The 19,828-nt window shown below is 36.0% G+C and overlaps 1 protein-coding gene across 2 annotated transcripts in view; it reads left to right on the top strand.

Annotated features, from left to right (window-relative positions):
• The window catches only part of EMB2777 (Sas10/U3 ribonucleoprotein (Utp) family protein), an 84,606-nt gene extending 74,582 nt beyond the window's left edge, over positions 1-10,024 (top strand). For both annotated transcript variants that reach the window (XM_089795353.1, XM_089795352.1), the window contains 4 exons: positions 8,856-9,070; positions 9,162-9,222; positions 9,300-9,368; positions 9,602-10,024. In XM_089795353.1, coding sequence (XP_089651479.1) covers positions 8,856-9,070; positions 9,162-9,222; positions 9,300-9,368; positions 9,602-9,733 — 477 coding nt within the window. In that variant the 3' untranslated portion in view covers positions 9,734-10,024. The remainder of the gene's footprint in view (positions 1-8,855; positions 9,071-9,161; positions 9,223-9,299; positions 9,369-9,601) is intronic.
• The last annotated feature ends 9,804 nt before the right edge of the window (positions 10,025-19,828 follow it).

Genomic DNA, 19,828 nt, shown 5'->3' with positions numbered 1-19,828 from the left:
GGAAAAGCACCTCAAGTGGTGCAATCCCGACAAAGGGAAAATGGTCAAGTGTTAAGCTTGTCAGGAAAGTAGTGAAAAGGAGTATTGCAGAAAAGTAAAGGATTGGCTACTCCTCCGAAAGCCGGTATGAAGGAGAATCAAAAAAGTGGCTTCTCTGCTGTGCCAAAGCTCAAAGGTCAAAACTTACTGTACAGTCTCCTAGTCAAGGTAAATCTGAGTTGAATGACATCACTTGGAGCTGTTAACCTACTTTAGTTATGGTAAATCCGATTGTTACACCATGAAAGGACGTTTAAAGTTGATGGTCTCTCTTCACTTGTGTGATGCGAGAAATCCCATGCCCAACGATCGGATTCAAATTCAATCAAATCGAATTCTTGGTGAGTTCACTTCATCTTGCAAAGGGCACATTTTTCATGCTAAATGTGATTTCTCTTGCTTTATGTGTTGTATAGCGAATGTTAGGAAGGATTGGTGGTAGTGATAAATTCCTTGGTCTAGAGAGAAAGCTCAAGAATTACACCGATTCATCCTGTAGATTCTACAATTTTAGAGATTTGCATAGGAGGTTGAAATCACAACCTATTCAACCTATAATGTAGAAGCTTAGACAGAGTGGGCTGGTGGAAGCCGATGGGCTCTTGATGGGGGTTTAAGTGCCATAATTAGTTCGAGAATGTATTGCTAGATATGATGCGAGCACTAAGCATATCAAAATGCCTAACAACTCTGTCCTCCTCACATTCGATAGAGGTCTTATGTAAAGCGCATTTGGGATCCTAGACAGAGCCGGATATTGTGATATTGATTTCAGATCGTCTGCCTCCATGTATAATGAAAAGTACACCGTGGTGAGGAGATATCCTGGCGACCTAGTTCCAGCCACCAAAGAGCAAGAAGAGTAAGGTTCCTAAGACTCTGTTTGGAACTAGTCTAAAGAGACATATAGTGGATATCCTCGCCCTACTGCTGTGACTAAAAGGATATGAGGATGTCCTCAATTTTATTGAACGCCATTTCTTTTTGGTGCAAGCAGTTGGTGCTGATGGCCAGTATATTGATTGGGCACAAATTATATGTGACGAATTGACCAGCTGGATGAATTAGGCCAAGGCATTCGAACAATTCTACATGTCTTCGTATCTCATAAATGTTATGGCAACGCATCATCTATGGCCAGGCTTGTCGTGCATTGAAGATTTTGATGAAACCACAAAAGTCTATGACTTTTACCCTTGTCTGCAACTTGAGAAGAGAAGAGCTATGAGGAGTTCGTAAAGGTGAATGATGCCTTTACCATAAGGCTGTGCAGAGAGCTACAAGGATGCCCTCAGAGGAGATTTTTGCCAGAGGCCATATCTGTACTATGGTTTACAATGTCTTCCAACATATGTTGTCCTGTGAATTCGCATGGTATCTCTGAATCATTTTTGTTATTACTTAAAACTGCCTTCATCTTATTGTTTTCTTTGTCCTCCCTTTTGTATGGTGAGTATATACGATGTGTCTGGATAAATAAAACATTTTCCACTCATGCTGTATCGTTATTTTTTTCTTCATCAATCGCTTCACATATATGCTGTGGGTTCACAATATATTTTATCGGGCTCTTTTTTGTTTTCGCAAATTTGAACACCGCTGCTCTATATTTGAGTTGTTGCTTACAGATCATTGCTCTTTATCAATTTGTGGCAGTAGTCAAACATCTGGTCTGCTATCGTTATTCTTCTCCTTGTCGGCAGACTTCCATGCTCTAATCACTAAACATGTCGCTCCTGGTTTGATCTGCTCTTATTATGACTCTTTTAACATTTAGTTTTGCCGTCAATGATGCTTGAATATTATTCATCGTAACCTTTATAAGTGAGGAAATCTGGAAATATAACGGCACTAATATGTCTTACTGTCTTATACTATTTGGTCTCAACATATACAGTGTTGCCATGTTCTTGAGACTTGCACAATGGTTACCAAAGTTCATTCTACAGGTCTGCGTATACTTTCAGTGTTTGCTTGTTTGGGCTTTTTCCTTTGTCTTCATCAGTCTCTTATTTCCTCCATTATATATATCGTTGTTTGCGTACGTGCATTATTCCTTCAAATTTGAAGTCAAATATTGATTCCTTCTGCTCACTGATTATGCATCTATTAATATCGGGTTCATGAAGGTTGACTCAGTCTGGGTGTTGAGCATTCAATCTGATTATTACTTTTCATACATTCTCTGCTTTCTTCACATCTACTGTTGTTGACTGCATAATCTTCTCATTCCACTTACATACATCTTTATATCTTACAAACTGAATTTTTATGCTTTGTGTTTATATTACTATCTTCAATATAGACTGATGTCTCATTGGTTGTCTATCTGCTGTAGATTACATACTCGCTGGTTAATATACTTTTGAATACAAATTCCCATGTATCCTCCTCCTGAGGAATCAATGCTGTTCTTGAAATCTGATGAATATTCTGACTGTAGTTCTGTTTAGTCCTATCATAGGAATAATTTTGTTTAGTCTTATCAATGCATTTTGTTAGGAATAACATCCTGTAGAGTTAAAGAATTGGAGTGAATTTATATCCTTCAAACTGTTTGACTATACAAGTTCTGATATCTTTGCTGAGTATCCTTTATATCACTTATAGTACAGATTCAATGTTGGTTTCAATCGTTCGATATATGTTTCATTGTAATGCACACTTATTAATCCATCAACGACAATTTCATTCAAACCTTTGACATCAATGACAATAACACCATCATTTGCAAAGTGAGGTGTGTCTGAGCTTGTATCACCCGCTATTTGTGTCTTCTGCAAGCACAATGATTTCCTTTAAAGTTTCTCCTTTGTCTCTATAGTTTCTCCTTTGCCTCTGCTTTTCTGTGCATTGGGATCCATGCCTCCGGTTTTGTACAATTAGCATTTCACAAACTCAGATTTGGCAGCTCCGATTGATGATAGGAAGTCTACATCCGGGTATGTCTTTAGTCTAGGAATAGTAGTAGTCACATGGGCTAGCAAGAAACAATAGATAGTAGCTCTTTCCTCAACTGAAGGACAATATTGGGGAATTTTTAATTTGAAAGCAACTTGTGAGACAGTTTGACTTTGAAGAATGCTTTTTGTGATATGCATATGTCTCAAGCAGGTTCCTCACCTCTATTTTTTGACAATCAAGGGATGCTCAAGTTTGCCAAAAGTCCAGTCTTCCATGAGCGAACAAGCTTGTTGAGTTCCATTGTCATTACATCCACGAGCTTGAAGAAGATGGATCAGTGCAACTTTAGAATGTTCCAACCGATGATTAGATAATACATTGTAGACATCCTCACCAAGTGTTTGGGTCCAAATAAGTTTGTTAAATTAAGGGGGCAACTTGATATAATTGACAGATGGACTGTTAAGAGAGGGTATTAGCTTAGTTACCTAAGTTTGTTGTTTTGCCCCCAGAAGCCTGCCTGGGTTCGAACCAGTTTGAAATACTGGTCTGGTTTGGCCTAGGTTCGAACAGGGTTCGATTTCCTTGGGGCTGGTTTGAACCCACAGTCCAGGAATTCAAACCCATGCGAGTTTCAGCTGCCCAGATTGAATTTGGTGCAAACTCAGGTGAATTTCTGGTGATGGACGACTTTCAAGACTTTTTTTAATAACAAATTTGATATTGTTTTGAGTTCTGCAGCCTTAAAGAGTGAATGTAAATAGGTTTTCTTTTTTTGGCTTCTAACATCATTTGTGGTGTTCAAATACGTGATTGAGCAAAAGTAAGTTTGTGCAAGGTGGAGTTGGAAGATTGGATTGTTAGCTATATTGAACTGCCGTTATGATTCATGGATTATAATTTAATTTTTATGTTTTGAATCTTTGATGTTGAATGTGAAAAATGAAATACATGACGGTATGATCTTGATTCATGATGCTATGATTTCAACTTAAATGTTTAAAGTTTATGCCTATGGTGTTTTTGTTGTTTAAATCATGGTATAAAAACTCGATATCGACAATATCTCGACCGGCCCAAGATTTTTGAAAAACTCGGAATCGGCAAAAACTCAGCAATAAATTGACACTTTTATTGAACATTTGAAAATATTAAAGTTCTTAAAACATTCTTAAAAATGCATACATACACACCAAATTTGTAGAATATATAATAATTTGTGATATCCACCACATATCATTCAAAGTTTTGAGTTAAACAGTAATTCATAACAAGAGGAACTTAGTAGATTAACATACTGCTAGAATCTTATACCAAAAACAAGTACAACATATAAGATTCTAAACATAAATAGTTTGATACATAGAAGTCAAACTCTATGAAACTATTACTTCTGAAAACATATTAAGTTCAAGTTTTAGTATCAATGAAAACTGAAAGTAGCACTCCTAAATTGCGTCTATGAGTAAAATTCAAAAGAGATCGTTGCTATTGGGTGGGTGGTGTTGAAGTAGTTGCTGTGGCAACATCCTCAACAGGTGTCTCACGCTCAACAAAAGCTTTTGATGTATGTCCAAGCTCATGTTCCTCCTCACGTGCTGCCACAGCTGCATCCCACTCATCTACTTCTCTCTCAAACTCAGCTAGTTGCTCATTTGTCAATAAGGGTTCGCCAATATCCGCATCCTCACTATTAGGAGGAGCAATCCAATCAGTTGAATATGGATCAATGTCATCCAAGTCTAGTGCTTCATGTGAAGCTTGCCCTTTCACCTTCTTGTGCAATAGAAGATTGTACTTCACATAAACCAAGTCATTCAGGCGCTTTTGAGTCAACCTATTACGTTTCTTTGTATGTATGTTTTGAAAAGTACTCCAATTTCTCTCGCAACGAAAAGCACTACAAGGCTGCAATAACATTCAATGGCAAGCTGTTGAAGATTAGGCATTGTGGCACTATAATCTTCCCACCACAGATCTGCAAGGATTGAAAAACATTTATGATGTGGTAAAACTTCCAATAAACTTCACAAGTGAAATAAATGGGTAAAACTTCCAATAAACTTCACAAGTGAAATAAATGGTATGATAAAATTAAACACATGTTCTTTTCTACTTGGCTGCAAGGTGTATCTCCTACGTTTGCAATTAGGAGAAGAAAACAATGGCCCCTCTTCCCTCTTGTAGCTTTGCAACTCATCAAGTACGAGGTCTCGGAGGCCCATATCAACAACCAGTCTTCGAACACGTGTCCAAGCCAATTTGAACCTCCGCATCTGCTTTAAAAGTGTTGGAGAAATAGTACTTGGGGTTCAAGAAGTAGGCAGTTCTATGAATGTGTTGGTGGAGTTGTCGATTCCACCTACGATCAATGATGTTCCATATGGTTCTATATTTGGTCTCATTTGACCTATACAAGTCCTGAATGGCCTCTTTGCCCTATCTATGGCCTCATATAAAAACCCCATGGGGTTTTAATCCCCATCCACAATTTGTAGAACCTTCACCAACAGTTCTGACACTTGGGCATAATAAAACATACAAAAGTCAGCCAATGAAAATATTTTAAATTAAATACTAAATCATCAATGAAGACTTGAAAACTTACTGAGTGTTGCCTCCATTAGCTTTTTAAAGCTATCATCAAACACAATCCTCCTAGTCTTCTCTGCTTCAGGCTTCCTGGCATAAAGACTCTAACCATTTCCTATCAAGAAACATGCGCTTGAGGTCTAGCAATGTCTCATATATGGTTTGCAAATTTAGAAAATTAGTAGCAAAGCGTGTCCCTTGCTCATACAAGATCCTTACCACTAGTTTGCTCTCTCATAAGACTCAAGACCCATGTATGATTGTAGATGTACTTTGCAATATTCCTTCCATCTTCAACCACTTTCTCCACCCAGCTCAGTTTCCCTAGATCCTCAAGAAGCAAGTCAAGACAATGGGTGGCACAAGGGCTCCAAAACAATGTGGGATGTCTCTCCATTAGAAGTCTATAGCTGCCACATACGCAACTGCATTATCAGTCACAATCTGGATGACATTAGCCACTTCCACTGCTATTACCACCTCATCCAACATGTTACACAATTTTTTTGCATTTTTTACTTGATTAGAGGCATTAACTGATGTTAGAAATACCAACTACCCCCTTGAAGCAACTATAAAGTTGATGAGCATCCTATTCCTACCATTTGCCCATCCATAAGATATAATAGTGCAACCTTTCTATTCCCAAACTTTTCTTTGCTCTTCCACAAGCTGATGAATATTTCTTACCTCGTCATTTAACAACGGCCCACTCACCTCATAGGGAGTTGGGGGCTTGAACCCTTTACCAGACAAAGAAATGGAAGTTACCACTTGATCCCAATATGGATAACATAAAGCATTGAAGGGAATATCATTGTGGATTCAAAATATTGTAATTGCCACCTTTGTCTTCTCATGCATCTCTTTGTTCCATGCAATGCCTAGAAAGCCGAGTTAAGCACAAAGAGTGTTACGTGGAACCCAAAAGTTTGCTAGAGATCCCCTTGTACTTCTCGATCCTCGTATCTGAGGCCCAATAGAAGAAGAACCCTCTCCACTTGATTGTGATCCAATAGAATTAAAAGTCCCCATTGGGGCTGCCATGGCCTCAATTATCCTCTTTTTTTCTACCTTCTTTTGTGCATATTTTTGTAGGCTTGACAAAGCCTCTCTTTGAACCTCTTCCAAACATACTTCACACGGTGTAATATCATTGCATGGAATCTTCGCAAGATGGTATTTCAGTCGGCTTATGCTTGAAGTCATATGCTTATGACAATGGATACATTCGACATGTCCATTGATTAGCCTTGGGATCCCATGTTTCCATAAAGGGTGCTTACCTCTACCACCACCAATAGTTATCCTATTTCTATAGGTATTAGGTACTGCACTGACTCTTAAAGTCTACACTCGTGCAAGTATAAGAATGAACAATCATAAATTTAATAAGTTCGATATCAACCATAATTTTTAACAATTTTTAAAGCAATATGAATTTATGAATATATATAATTTAATGATCTAATATACATTTACAATTATAAATTTAATAAACAATATAAATTTAGAAATTATATTTATTAAATTAAACACAATGAAGTTATGAACAATATAAAAAATTCTAAGAAAAAAGCACAGAATAAAATTTTACTAAATATTAAAATTTTACACAGTTTAATAAATTAATACGGTATAATTTTTTATTAAATATAAACACAATAACTATAAGTTTTAACTTTAAAGTTTAAACATAATAATTTTTTAGCAAATACTAAATCCTAAACTAGCATGTGTATTACACAATATAAATTTAATAAAGCTTAAAATCTGTTCATACCTGTGTGCAGAATCGCTGCTCTGCAAAATGCTCCAACTTCCAACGATGGTTGTCTCTGAGAAATGAGCGATGATAGTCTCTGAGAAATGAGCGATGATAGTCTCTGAGAAATGAGCGATGATAGTCTCTGAGAAATGCTCCACTTTTGAGAAGTGCTCCTCTGAGAAATGTTTGTGAAGTGCTCCTCTGAGAAATGTTTGTGAAGTGCTCCGCTTTGTCTCTTAGATATTTTGGAAAATGGCAGCAACAAGAACTTATGAATTCGTCTTTATGCGCCAAAGAAGTTACTTTACGGTATCGAGGTACAACCTAAAAATCCCATCTTTTTCATGATGACGTGGATGTTCGTTGACCAGAAAGAAAACTGCTATATTTGCAAGAATTTTGCATTTAATGGCGATTAATTGCGTTTTTTTTTGAGTGATATCTTTGAATATATCATTGCCGATATATTTGTCGTTTATAACGGGGTCACTTTGAATCCGCGAAATACTGCGATATTGCTGGTATATCGCAATTATTTTAAACTATGGTTTAAATGATTAAATCATATGATTTTGTGATACTCTATGCTTCTATGCTTCATATATATATATATATATATATATAATTTAAAAAATAAAAAATAATTTTTTTTACATGTTTTTGTAAGAACAAACCGAAAACCTTTTCCAAAATTTTACCGTAACAGCAAACCAGTTCTTCGAACCCGTATTTTGAATCGAACTCAAACCGGTAACTAAGGGTATTAGAATAAAAATTGCATATCTATTTATCTAATTGTCAATTATGTAATATAAGTCTGTTTAAAATTTAAATAGTTCTAATTTAGTCTTCAGTTATTGGTTGTTTCTTTAGGAAGCATTGCTAACGTAATTGCCTATTCATTCTTTGAATAATATCAAGCAATTACCATTGTGTAACATATTTAAGATATAAATACTGTCATTGCACCTCACAGGATAGAATTCTGAGTTTTCCTTAAGCTTTTAGAAAGGTCAAATGCCAGTCATATCTCTCTTTCCATGTTCAGGATTTGAAGTACATTGTGAAAACTGATTATACTGGATCTAAGTGTTGCGGGCTAATATCTTAAGGTTTTAAAAGGATGAACAGGAAGTTGAATTGGCCACCATAAATGACAATCTTAGAGAAAATCTTATTATTGAACAGCATAAGGCAATAAATGTTCCTTTGTCTGTGCAGAAGTATAATCTGGGAATTACATTGATACGTTGAATGCGAAGGTTCTTAAAATACATGATACAGAATAATGACTGGGGCTAAGAGACTGGTAGTGCCAGTCAAATTCGACATGTGACATGCATATGTAGATTTACAGTGTATTGCTTGGAGGGTTAGGACACAAAATAATTTAGAAGATTGTGTTGAACATTTCATTTCACTGAATTTGAGCTATTGGCTTAGTTTTTGGTATTTGTTATCTAACAATATTTTGATTTAGTTCTTTCATTGCGAGTTCCCACATAAATTTACAATGTTGAATGATAAAAATAGTGGAAATGCATTTTTCCAGTTAATTTCTGGTGATGACGACTTGCCTGAGAAAGAGGATCTTGGAGAGAGGAGGAGACGGCATGAAACACTCGCATATGGGAAATCACCATCCCCTGATGGTGTTTCTAACAAAACAGGAAATGATGATCTTGAGGGATCTGAAGATGAGTTTTATCGGGAGGTGAAACAACAGAGGGGTGCAAAGCTTGCAGCCAAAGATGAGACATATTCAAGGTATATTCTTTAAGGTTTGATAATGCTAAATGAACAAATCAGCTAGCTTTGGAACACTGCTATGAGTTGTAGTTATATGTTTCTTTTGCAGGAAACCTACATTTCCGTCTGCTGAAGAGGAATTGGATGGAAAACGGCACATAACATATCAGGTATGTGGTATGAATTTTGCATATCTAAGAATAACATGTCCTTACACTATTAAACTAACGATGTTGCTTCCGTGCAGATGGAGAAGAACAAGGGGTTGACTCCACATCGTAAGAAGCTTACAAAGAATCCAAGGAAGAAATACAAGGTTTGTAAATCTAGAATTTGTCTTAGCCGTCCTCGACACTTCATAAATTTATTTATGAAAAATATACACTTCTTCTGCTCTTTGTTCTGGATGAATTTTGCTAACATGAATGATTGGTTTTGGTAATACATCATGGTAACTGCTAGATCATTTCAAGTTCTTGGTATTTAAGAACAATACAAATTGTTAAATTCTTTGACAAATTGTTAAATTTGTTGATTGTATTTCTGTAGTTGAAGCACGAAAAAGCAGTTATTCGTCGCAAGGGACAAGTTCGTGATATCAAAAAGTCTGAAGGACCATATGGGGGTGAAACTACTGGTATTAGAACTGGAATCAGCCGAAGTGTCAGGTTTAAAAACTGATATCTGGGAAACTAATGCAGACAGTTTCAATGAAGAGCTAACTGGAAGCCTATTGAGAAATTTTATTACCCTACTTTCCATAGGATTTTCTTCATCCCCTGTTTATTATTTTAATTATATCTAATTTATGTGCAGTGGAGAGGAGATATTTAGGTATTATTTTTTGTCTGACCACTTATCATTTCACTGTTTTTGGTTATTATGTAATTATCAAGGCAACATGCCTACCCTGTATTCTATCTAATAAACTTTAAGCTACTCAAGTTGGCAAAAGTAGCCTGGTGTTCCTGATACTCTTGGTTTTGGATCGATTTTTTTTGTTGTATTGAACAAAGCAAAATTATTACAAGGAAAATAAAGAGCAGTGCAAGGAGTGATTACACAAAAAAGGAATAAGATTGCATTGCCAAAGCAAACATGACAGCTTGAACAACTAGCTCACGATACAAGGATTGAAAATACAACCAGCTGATTGCATCAGCTCACTAGACGTAACAGCAATATACATGATAAACAAGAGACATGTTGAATATGTACAAAGGAAAATATATGTGAAAGCACAACTGAAGGATATGAACAAGAAAAAAGTAATACAAAAGGCAGATCAAATTTGTCAAAATGTTTAATGGTATTGGTGGGCTTCTCAAGTCGCTGACTCAACCACCTTAGTAATTCTATTGTTTATTTCCTCAGATTACCGATTATCTCCCAAAACATCCGGATGCTGATGCGTTCTGGTGCTCTGGTGCTTTTGGATGCTGCATCCACAGGCCGGGAATGCACTTCCTGGGCACATCCAGGATGCATATGGACGCATCAGAGAGCATCTGTTGGCCCAGATGCCTTTACACTGTCCAAAATGACTTAAAAGTTGGTTTTTGCGTGTGCTTTATTCATTTCAATTTGTATATATGTCTGTGAAGTTTGAAGTTGAACTATCAATGGTGAAGTATTATACTCTGGGATGGTTTTTTTGTTTGTATATTTATTATATTTGTTTATATATGTATAATATATAGCATCCAAAGTTAAAAGAAGCATCTGCACATCTGATTCTCGCATCAGCATCGACAATTTAGTTTATTTCTTAATGATGTCCCCACCTCAGTCTTTTGTACTCTCTATGCTAATATAGAGATGCATCTATTCCACATTGTAAAACAAGACAAAGGTCTAAGTTGTAGATCTAAATGAAGCATGAATGCTTGACATGCATTTTAAATATGCTCTATGCCTCTTTATCATGGCCATTTTTGTCTTCTAGACCCTAAATTTTCAATTTTTTTTCAAAATTTAACAAAGTTAAATTTTCGTATTCTAGTTGAAATTCCATGCTGGGGATTCCTTCTCTCATGATTATGTACAATATTATTATTGAGTTCTCATAGGCCTATTAAAATTGCACCTCAACCCACCATTTTGTGAATTTCACAATTGACGTAGCTATTGAGTCGATGTCCGAAACATTTTTCTTGTATGAATCAAAGGGCTAGATGGCCTTTCTCTTTCCATGTCATATGCAAAACTAGATCACATTCATATCTTCCTACACCTTAGCTACTTGGATGATTTTGCATGCTATGATCATGTTGAGTGGCAATCTAGAAAACAATCTCGTTTTGATTTTGTTCTTATATGCAACATTGACTCAAAAATCCTTGAGTCAAACCTTTTGTTGGCATTTTAAAGCTGTCATCACCTGATTTTGTTACAGGGATCATAGCCCAATCTTATTAGGAAAAGGGTTAAACAATTAAACATGTAGCTCAACTATTTTTTTGGTTGCTTGTAAACAAGGACACATCATCTCCTATGGCAATTGAGAATTCAAGTCCCAACTTCCTATTCCTATTTTGAGTCTTGTAAAACCATCATTTTCCTAAGTGACTTCTAGCATGACCATCTTGTCAATGGGAGACATTGGAAGTTTATATGGCTCTAAGGAGAATCCTTGCAACTTGATGTAGGAGGTGGGGAGCTAGATCTGTTAAAGTAACTGAGATCGTTTCTGCAAATGTACTCTCATTGCCACTATAATTGATGATTTCCAAATGCAGATTTGGATCTCATATATGTATAATATGAGAGGAGGCACATCTCTTCAAGAGACATGTCTCTATAGTTAATCACCATTTGGTTTATAAATAATTATATGCATAACTCATCTTATATATATATAATATTAATATATTAACCATATATGTAATATAATATATTATTATATAATTATATAATAATATATAATATATAATATATATAATACATATTATATTACATATATCATATATATATTATATATATGAGATTTATAATGCATAATATATAATATATATTATATTACATATATAATATATATTTTATGTATAAGAATCACCAATAACAATTTATTTGATAAACACAGTTTAGTATGTCAAATAATCAAAGTTTTACTTCTACTGACGCTAAAACATTAACAAGATGAACCATGCTCCATACCTTTCTATCAACTTCATTACCTTGACTCGATAATGCACATTACAAAAGCATCAATGACTATCACAAAGTCATCCTTAGCATACAATTGTAACTGTGAATAACACACTCATGGGCTTTTGGTAAATGAAAACTTTCCATTGCTATTTTGCATTTTAATCCATTGTACCTTGTCGTCCAAGACTATATCAATGAAACAGGAGCTCACGTAGAGTTCTCACAACTAATCCAAGTTCCTAAGTTGCTTATTTAGATCATCATTCTTCAGTCCAACTTGAAGAAAGATGATCTATAGTTCAAATGTATAAGACAGTGGGATCCTAAATACCATACTCATGACGCAACGCAAGGTAGGAGAATCCCCAAAGGGGATGTCCTAGCCTCTAGCAATATAATCACACAACGGAAGCACAACAAGAAGCAACAATGCAAGATCTAATAGCAAATTATAATAAATTGTTCATAAAATATAACTAATTACATGCAATATGATAAGTAGGAGATAATTTCCACAGTTAATCAAATTGTGATATTGCTATCAAGATTTAACTGTGTGATTTTTGAGTCAAACTCATCAACCCATGTTTCATGAGTAGTGATTCAACATGAATCCATCTCTCATGAGAATAAATGGAACACTTAGCACTTATTGGATCGACTGAAAGGCCTTTTGGGTTAGGGCCAAATACAAACAACAATTACAAAATCAGTTCTGCAAGATCCAACAAGATCCAACATCCAAAACCAATCTTAGCTAGTCCAGATGCACAACCGGATAAGAACATCAAGAAAAAGCCACACTTGTACCTTAAGGTCCACTAAGAGATCCTCTAGTTCCTAAGTCACAACTCTAGCTCTTCAAATTCACATCTATCCTTCATTCCATCCCAACTCAATGACTTAAAAACTCCACAAGACCCCTAGTTATACTAATCTAAGCCACAAGTCGGCCTAGAATGCTAAAAACTAAAATTAAATACTTGAAGAGCCACAAGTTGGCCTGCAACAGCAATTAAATGTCTAGAAATCGATATTTGAGAAAAATCGCGATATCTCCTAGCTCTGATTGAATTAGAACTTATGCTTCGAACCGAAGGTAGAACTTTAGGTCCTCTACAACCCTTTAAATGCGCAAAGGCTAATTCACCAAGGATAAGTGCACATCCATCCCGAAAGTCAAGCACATAAAACTGTCGCGCAAAATTGTTAGAAATCGATACTTCGGGAGAATTGCCATATGTCCCAACTTATAAGGAAGTAGAATTTGCGCCTTTAACCAGAGATAGTACTCTAGGCCCTCTTCAATCCTTGAAGTGCACAACCTCTCATTCATTGCACAAAATTAGTTACACGGTTTGCAATAGGCACCTAGAAACCAAAAAAAGGCAATTCTAGCAGCAAGGTAAAAATAGTTCAAACTTCAACTCAATCCATTTAATCTCTATGCAATCATGATGAAAGGTTCTCAAATGTGTCTCCAACACATCCCTAACCATGAAAAACATAACTCTACCAAAATCCAAGTTCGATGCTTCTCAACACTTAAACAAAATTCCCTCCAAACATGTAGGATTGCAAGCAAGTCTAGGATGCTCCTGCATCAGACACCCTAGGTTCAAAAAGATATTCTAGTAACTGGAAGAACATCTTCTGGGATTCAACACATAAATCCCAAACTAGTTCTTCACATACATGTTGTCCAAGTCTTAAACTTGCACACACTTTCCCCTAATTTTTCTCTTCTTCACATCCACCACAGTTGTCCCATAGGTATGCTTTCCATGCTGATCTCCAACCTCATAATCTGTCAACTCAACTTGGCTGCCAATACTTAGGTTCCTCCTACCGAGCTCTTCATTCTGGAAAGGAATCAGGGAAAACTTCCTACCGTCTTTCTCAACAGTAAACACATTCCTAAAACAATCATGCACAACCCTGCAATCATACTGCCAAGGTCTGCCAAGTAACACATGACAACTGTTTATATCCACAATATCACACAACACTTGATCTTTATATTGCTCAATCTAGAAATCAACAAGGTGTTGCTCCCTCACTTCCAAAGCATGCTTACCTTGCAACGAGCCAATCCTATAAGGATAAAGATGTCTCATTCTTTTCAAACCAAGTTTCTGAACCATCTCCTCAGCAACAAGGTTATCCATACTACCACCATCTACAATCACCTTGTAGACTTTACCTCCAGACTTACAACAAGTCCTGAACAAACTAGTCCCCTGACAAGAATCCTATGTCCTCTCACCAACCAATACTCGTTGAGCCAAAAAACTCTCTCCTTGCTTAGGCTGACTGTTTGGACTGCAACCTCATTCACAACAATAGTTGTCCTCCCAATGGGACATTCAAAAGATCTATGCCCTTCTTGTCCACATTTGAAACAATTATCTCTGAACCCACCTCCACCTGTCCTTTTTTGTTCAACAGGTTTTGGTTCACTTTCTGCTTTCGATTTAGTTTGTGCTGAGCTATCATGCTTCTCCTTCCCTCGGGAACTACCTTGATTCTTCCTCATTATCTTCTACTCTTCTCTCAAAGCATACTGATAAGCATCCTCTGAAGAAATATTGAACATACCAACCTCATCCTGAATATTGAATCTCAAACCATTAATATATCGAGCTACCTTCTCTTTTGACAATTCTCTATGGCCAGACCGAATAATCAACTTGTACTTCTATTTTAGATTTTGCAACCTTTTAGACAACTTAAGTTCATAATTAGCAGGAATGAACTTAGCTTTCAACTTAGTCACCAGCAATCTCCATTTAGTGATCTTCATTTTATCTTCCTCTTCTCTGTCTCTTTGCAGTTCCTTCCACCAAAGAGCAACATGTCCCTTCAACTTAGTTTGTGCCAACCTCACTCTGAGTGGATCCTCAATATCCTCAAGCTCGAAGTAGTCTTCCAATTCACCAATCCAATCAATTAAGTCTTTAGGATTCAAAGTATCCGTGAAATTAGAAACCTCCATCTTATGCTTCAACTTCAACTGAGATCCAGGTCGAGCAAACTGACTAGTCCTAATTCCAATAGGTCTATCCACATGATTAGTTCTGTCTTCACTACTCGATCCAACAATTTCAAAGTCTTCTTCATAACTACCTTCAGTACCCACATGCCTAGTTACACCACCTAAAACACTTAACAATTTCAACAATCATATCACTCTTCATCAATGTTGTTTGAGATCTGAAATTGACTTTAACTTCCTCCATCTCAGATCTGAAATCTGCTTTAACCTTCTTTGAGATCTGTTTTTTTACAACATCACTAAGATCAACAATTTCCCTAGGGTCAAATCTTCTTGGAGACATCTTCCAAAATTTTAAGAAACCCTAAGCAACAAATCCACCAATCCAGAAGATCACAAGGTTAACCTTCTTTGCAAATCTTAGTGTAAATTGGCTCATCTTCGGCAATCTGTAAACACACTCGAGAACAACCTTCGCTCTGATACCATCTGACGCAATGCAAGGCAGGAGAGTCCCCAAAGGAGATGTCCTAGCCCCTAGCAATATAACCACACAATGGAAACACAATAGCAAGAAGCAACAATGCAAGATCTGATAGCAAAGTACAATAGTTTGTTCATAAAATATAACTGATTACATGCAATATGCTTGGTTGTAAGGCCTTCTAGGTTAGGGCCAAATACAAACAACAATTACAAAATGAGTTCTACAAGATCCAACAAGATCCAACTTTCAAAACCGATCTCAGCTAGTCCAGATGCACAACTAGATAAGAACATCAAGAAAAATTCACACTTGTACGCTTAGGTCCACCAAGAGACCCTCTAGTTCCTAAGTCGCAACTCTAGCTCTTCAAATTCACATCTATTCTTCATTCCATCCCAATTCAATGACTAAAAGACTCCACAAGACCCCTATTTATACTAATCTAAGCCACAAGTCGGCTTAGAATGCTAAAAACTAAAATTAAATACTTGAAGAGGCACAAGTCGGCCTGTAACAACAATTAAATGCCCAGAAATTGATATCTGAGAAAAATCACAATATCTCTTAGCTCTGATTGAATTAGAACTTGTGCTTTGAACCGAAGGTAGAACTTTACGTCCTCTACAACCCCTTAAATGCACAAAGGTTGATTCACCAAGGATAAGTGAACATCCATCCCGAAAGTCGAGCACAAAAATTTGTCGTGCAAAACTGTCAGAAATTGGTACTCTAGGAGAATTTCCATATCTCCCAACTTATAAGGAAGAAGAACTTGCGTCTTTAACCAGAGATAGTACTCTTGGCCCTCTTTAATCCCTGAAGTGCGCAACCTCTCATTCATTGCACAAAATTTGTTACACGGTTTGCAACAGACAGCCATAAACTAGAAAAACATAGTTCCAACAACAAGGTAAAAAAAATTCAAACTTCAACTCAATACATCCAATTTCTATGCAATTATGAGGAAACATTCTCCAATGTGTCTCCGACATATTTCTAACCATGAAAAGCATAACTCCACCAAAATCCAAGCTCGATGCTCCTCAAAACTTAACCAAAATTCCCTCCAAACATGTAGGATTGCAAGCAAGCCTAGGGTGCTCCTGCATCAACTCAACATCATGATTGAATCATTGTACGCTTCTTGAGGTCTAGCAAGACCAATTGCTTCAGTGACTAAACATTGTTCATCTTCAACCACTTATGGTTGATCACACCATCACAATGCTTAATAATAGGAACACATATTGGGAATAGGAATGGCTGTTCCAATAAGAACTATATTTTGGAATGAACATAAGCTCATTTTAAAGGCAAAATGGGAATATGTGTTCCTATTCCCTATTCCAATTGACATACCAAATGGAAATTAGAAAACATATTCCTATTCCATCAACCAAATGGGCCCTAAGCGTTTGTTTTGTCGTTGGAATTGTAGAGTACTATGATTTTGCAATACTGAAATTATCCAATTCTAGAATTTGTAAATCCATAAAATGGGTTTTGGAATTTGGCTGGAACGGTTTGGTTCACCTAAAAGATGAGTGGGAAGATGCATTTTCTACGCTTTGTTCGTAGAATTGGAATTGAAATTGGAATATGATTATTTTTAATGGAAGTTACAACTATTAATATTCTCTTTCATTAGATAAACAAACTAACAAACTTTACCTGTACTATCACACCAAGGAAGAGAGAGTGAATTGCATGCAAATGGTACTGGTAATTTGGTCGATTTGCACACATTACTTTGGGTGAATTTAGGTATTTGAATGGAAGCAATTACCTGATAATGGCATTTGATGGAGGCAAGGACCAATTGAAAATACTTTAGACGGAGGCAAAAACCTTCACATATATAGTAGAAATATGTTTCCCCCTCTTCTTCATGGGAAATAGTGTGGGAAGTAGTCTTAGAATAGTACCACGTCCGTAGTGTTTGTGGAGAGAGTGTATTGTGCAAAACAAACTCAAAATGGAAACCAATGTGCGAATGCCCACTTTGTTTCGACTTGAGCCCCATTGATAATCAAAGATACAAGGCTCACTGATATAACAAATCCCTCCAATGTAATATTTTTTCCCCTATATTTTATCAATTTTGACGATGAGCCCAATTTTGTTGAAGAGACATCCACAAGATTACATCTAGAACAACTGACAAGAGTACAAGAAACCACATATAAATCCTGAGAAATGTAGATCTTCCATTTTAAAAAAGAGAGTGACGAATATACAAAGTCCTATTACATCCTTAACCAAAATAGTAAAACCTTTACTCCACTAAAGTCTTTTTTTTGTAATCATGCATAATACAAATCATCACAGATGAGAAAATAACATTTGCATAGAACAACCATAATTTCGATCATCATACCCAAATTTTGACTAGTTAGTATAGTCCATTACAGTTTAGTTAGTCAGACAACGATAGTAAGAATGTTGTTCACATTCATCTTGACATCTTTGATCTAGGCCTCTGGTTCGATCACATGGTCCGTAGGTGGGAGGGGCTTCCAACTAGTGAGAGTCCTATAACCATCTATGGTGCAAACTTTGGTGTGAAGAACCATGTTAGTTCCAATTCCCCCAATGAGGCCATAGGTTATAAAGCAAGTCAAGGGTATAACAATGAGAGTAATGAAAGCATAAACAACTTCCCACATGCTCTACTAGTCATTTTCAGAATGACCTTCATTATGAGAATGCCAACCAGAATCTAGGTTGGACCGCCTCCCATGGAGAATGTAAGCCAACAAGGAAGTGAATTAAAAAGTAAGAAAGAATTAAAAATAGACTGTTTAGGTTTTGTGGAAACCGTGTCTATCGAACTACAAAGGATTGTCGGTAAATGTGGGCACATACCCGTAATCATTCTGAAATTTGATTTATAAAAAAGTTGAATTGGAATTGGTTTTCCAATTTGTTAATGTTATAATTCTGTTGGACAAATTATTATATATATGAGATATATAAATAATAAATGACAAATATTATCAATGAAATAATTAACTTAAATTAAGAATACACACTCGTACATATAATATTATTATATAACCATTATAATATATTGAGAAAATATTATTGTTATATAACAATAACTAGTGTGAGTTAATTAACAAGAGACATGCCTCTTTATATCACATATATATTCATTCTAATAATAACTTAAAAAACACATAAAATCTGTAAGTGCTATTAAAGTTACAACATATGCAAAATCCTAGAATACTAAACATGGTATCAAAGTAGGTTCCCTACTATCCTACGAAGTTCCACGAATAATGAAAGTGCTAGATAAGAATTATTAGAGTAACATTAACTATTTGGTAATTACTCAAATTCTTTCAGAAGAATATTGTTAGAAAGGATATCGAATAACTATTCTAAAGGAAATTTCTTCTCAAGCAAGTGTTATGTGGTAACATGTCCTTGAGGAGATATTTGTGAGGGTTCCTACAATAGGTACTACAAAATTTTGATATGCTTCAGAAACACAAATCTTGATGACAATGTTGTTAGAATGTTTAGAATAATTGAGAGGGTGGGAAGGGAGGGGCTGTTAGCATGAATGTTGATGATAGTACATTGGGGGAGTATCCTAAGCATTGAAGAGTATTGACATGTTGCATTCATGACTGCATTTGTCATTGATGTCAACATAGCAGTAATTCTATTAAGAGTGGAAGAATAACAGTCAGTAATTTTAAGATGCGTAGAAGCTAAGGAAGTTTTAGATGATGCGTAGTGGAGGACATGTTCCTAAGGTTGTCCTAATGATGTGGTTAAGAGGACTAAGTTTGAGTCAATGGTGTACGAAAGTTACACTTGATTTACTAGAAGTAGCACAGAAACAAAGCATTGGAAAACAAAGTTCTGATGATCTATCACTATCTTTCATCTAAGATGTAATGAAGAGATGTACAGTTACACAGTGATAGAGGACAGTCGTGTGATGACACCAACATTTGCACAAGACGTGGTTTCGCACGTGTGAAGTTTTGCATAGACTGTGAGTTGGCAGTGCTATTATAATTGTGAATTAACTAATTATCTTATTTTAATTAATTGAGAAAGCCTCAAGGAATTATTATGAAGATATGGTATAAAGGAATGTTGTTTTCCTTGTTTTTTAAGAGGAACT

This window comes from Cupressus sempervirens, chromosome 8, assembly GCF_028749045.1.
Source record: "Cupressus sempervirens isolate cs-2001-9-10 chromosome 8, ASM2874904v1, whole genome shotgun sequence".
NCBI lineage: Eukaryota > Viridiplantae > Streptophyta > Pinopsida > Cupressales > Cupressaceae > Cupressus > Cupressus sempervirens.
Note: the sequence above shows the minus strand (reverse complement) of the source record. Positions and strands in the feature narration are given on the sequence as shown.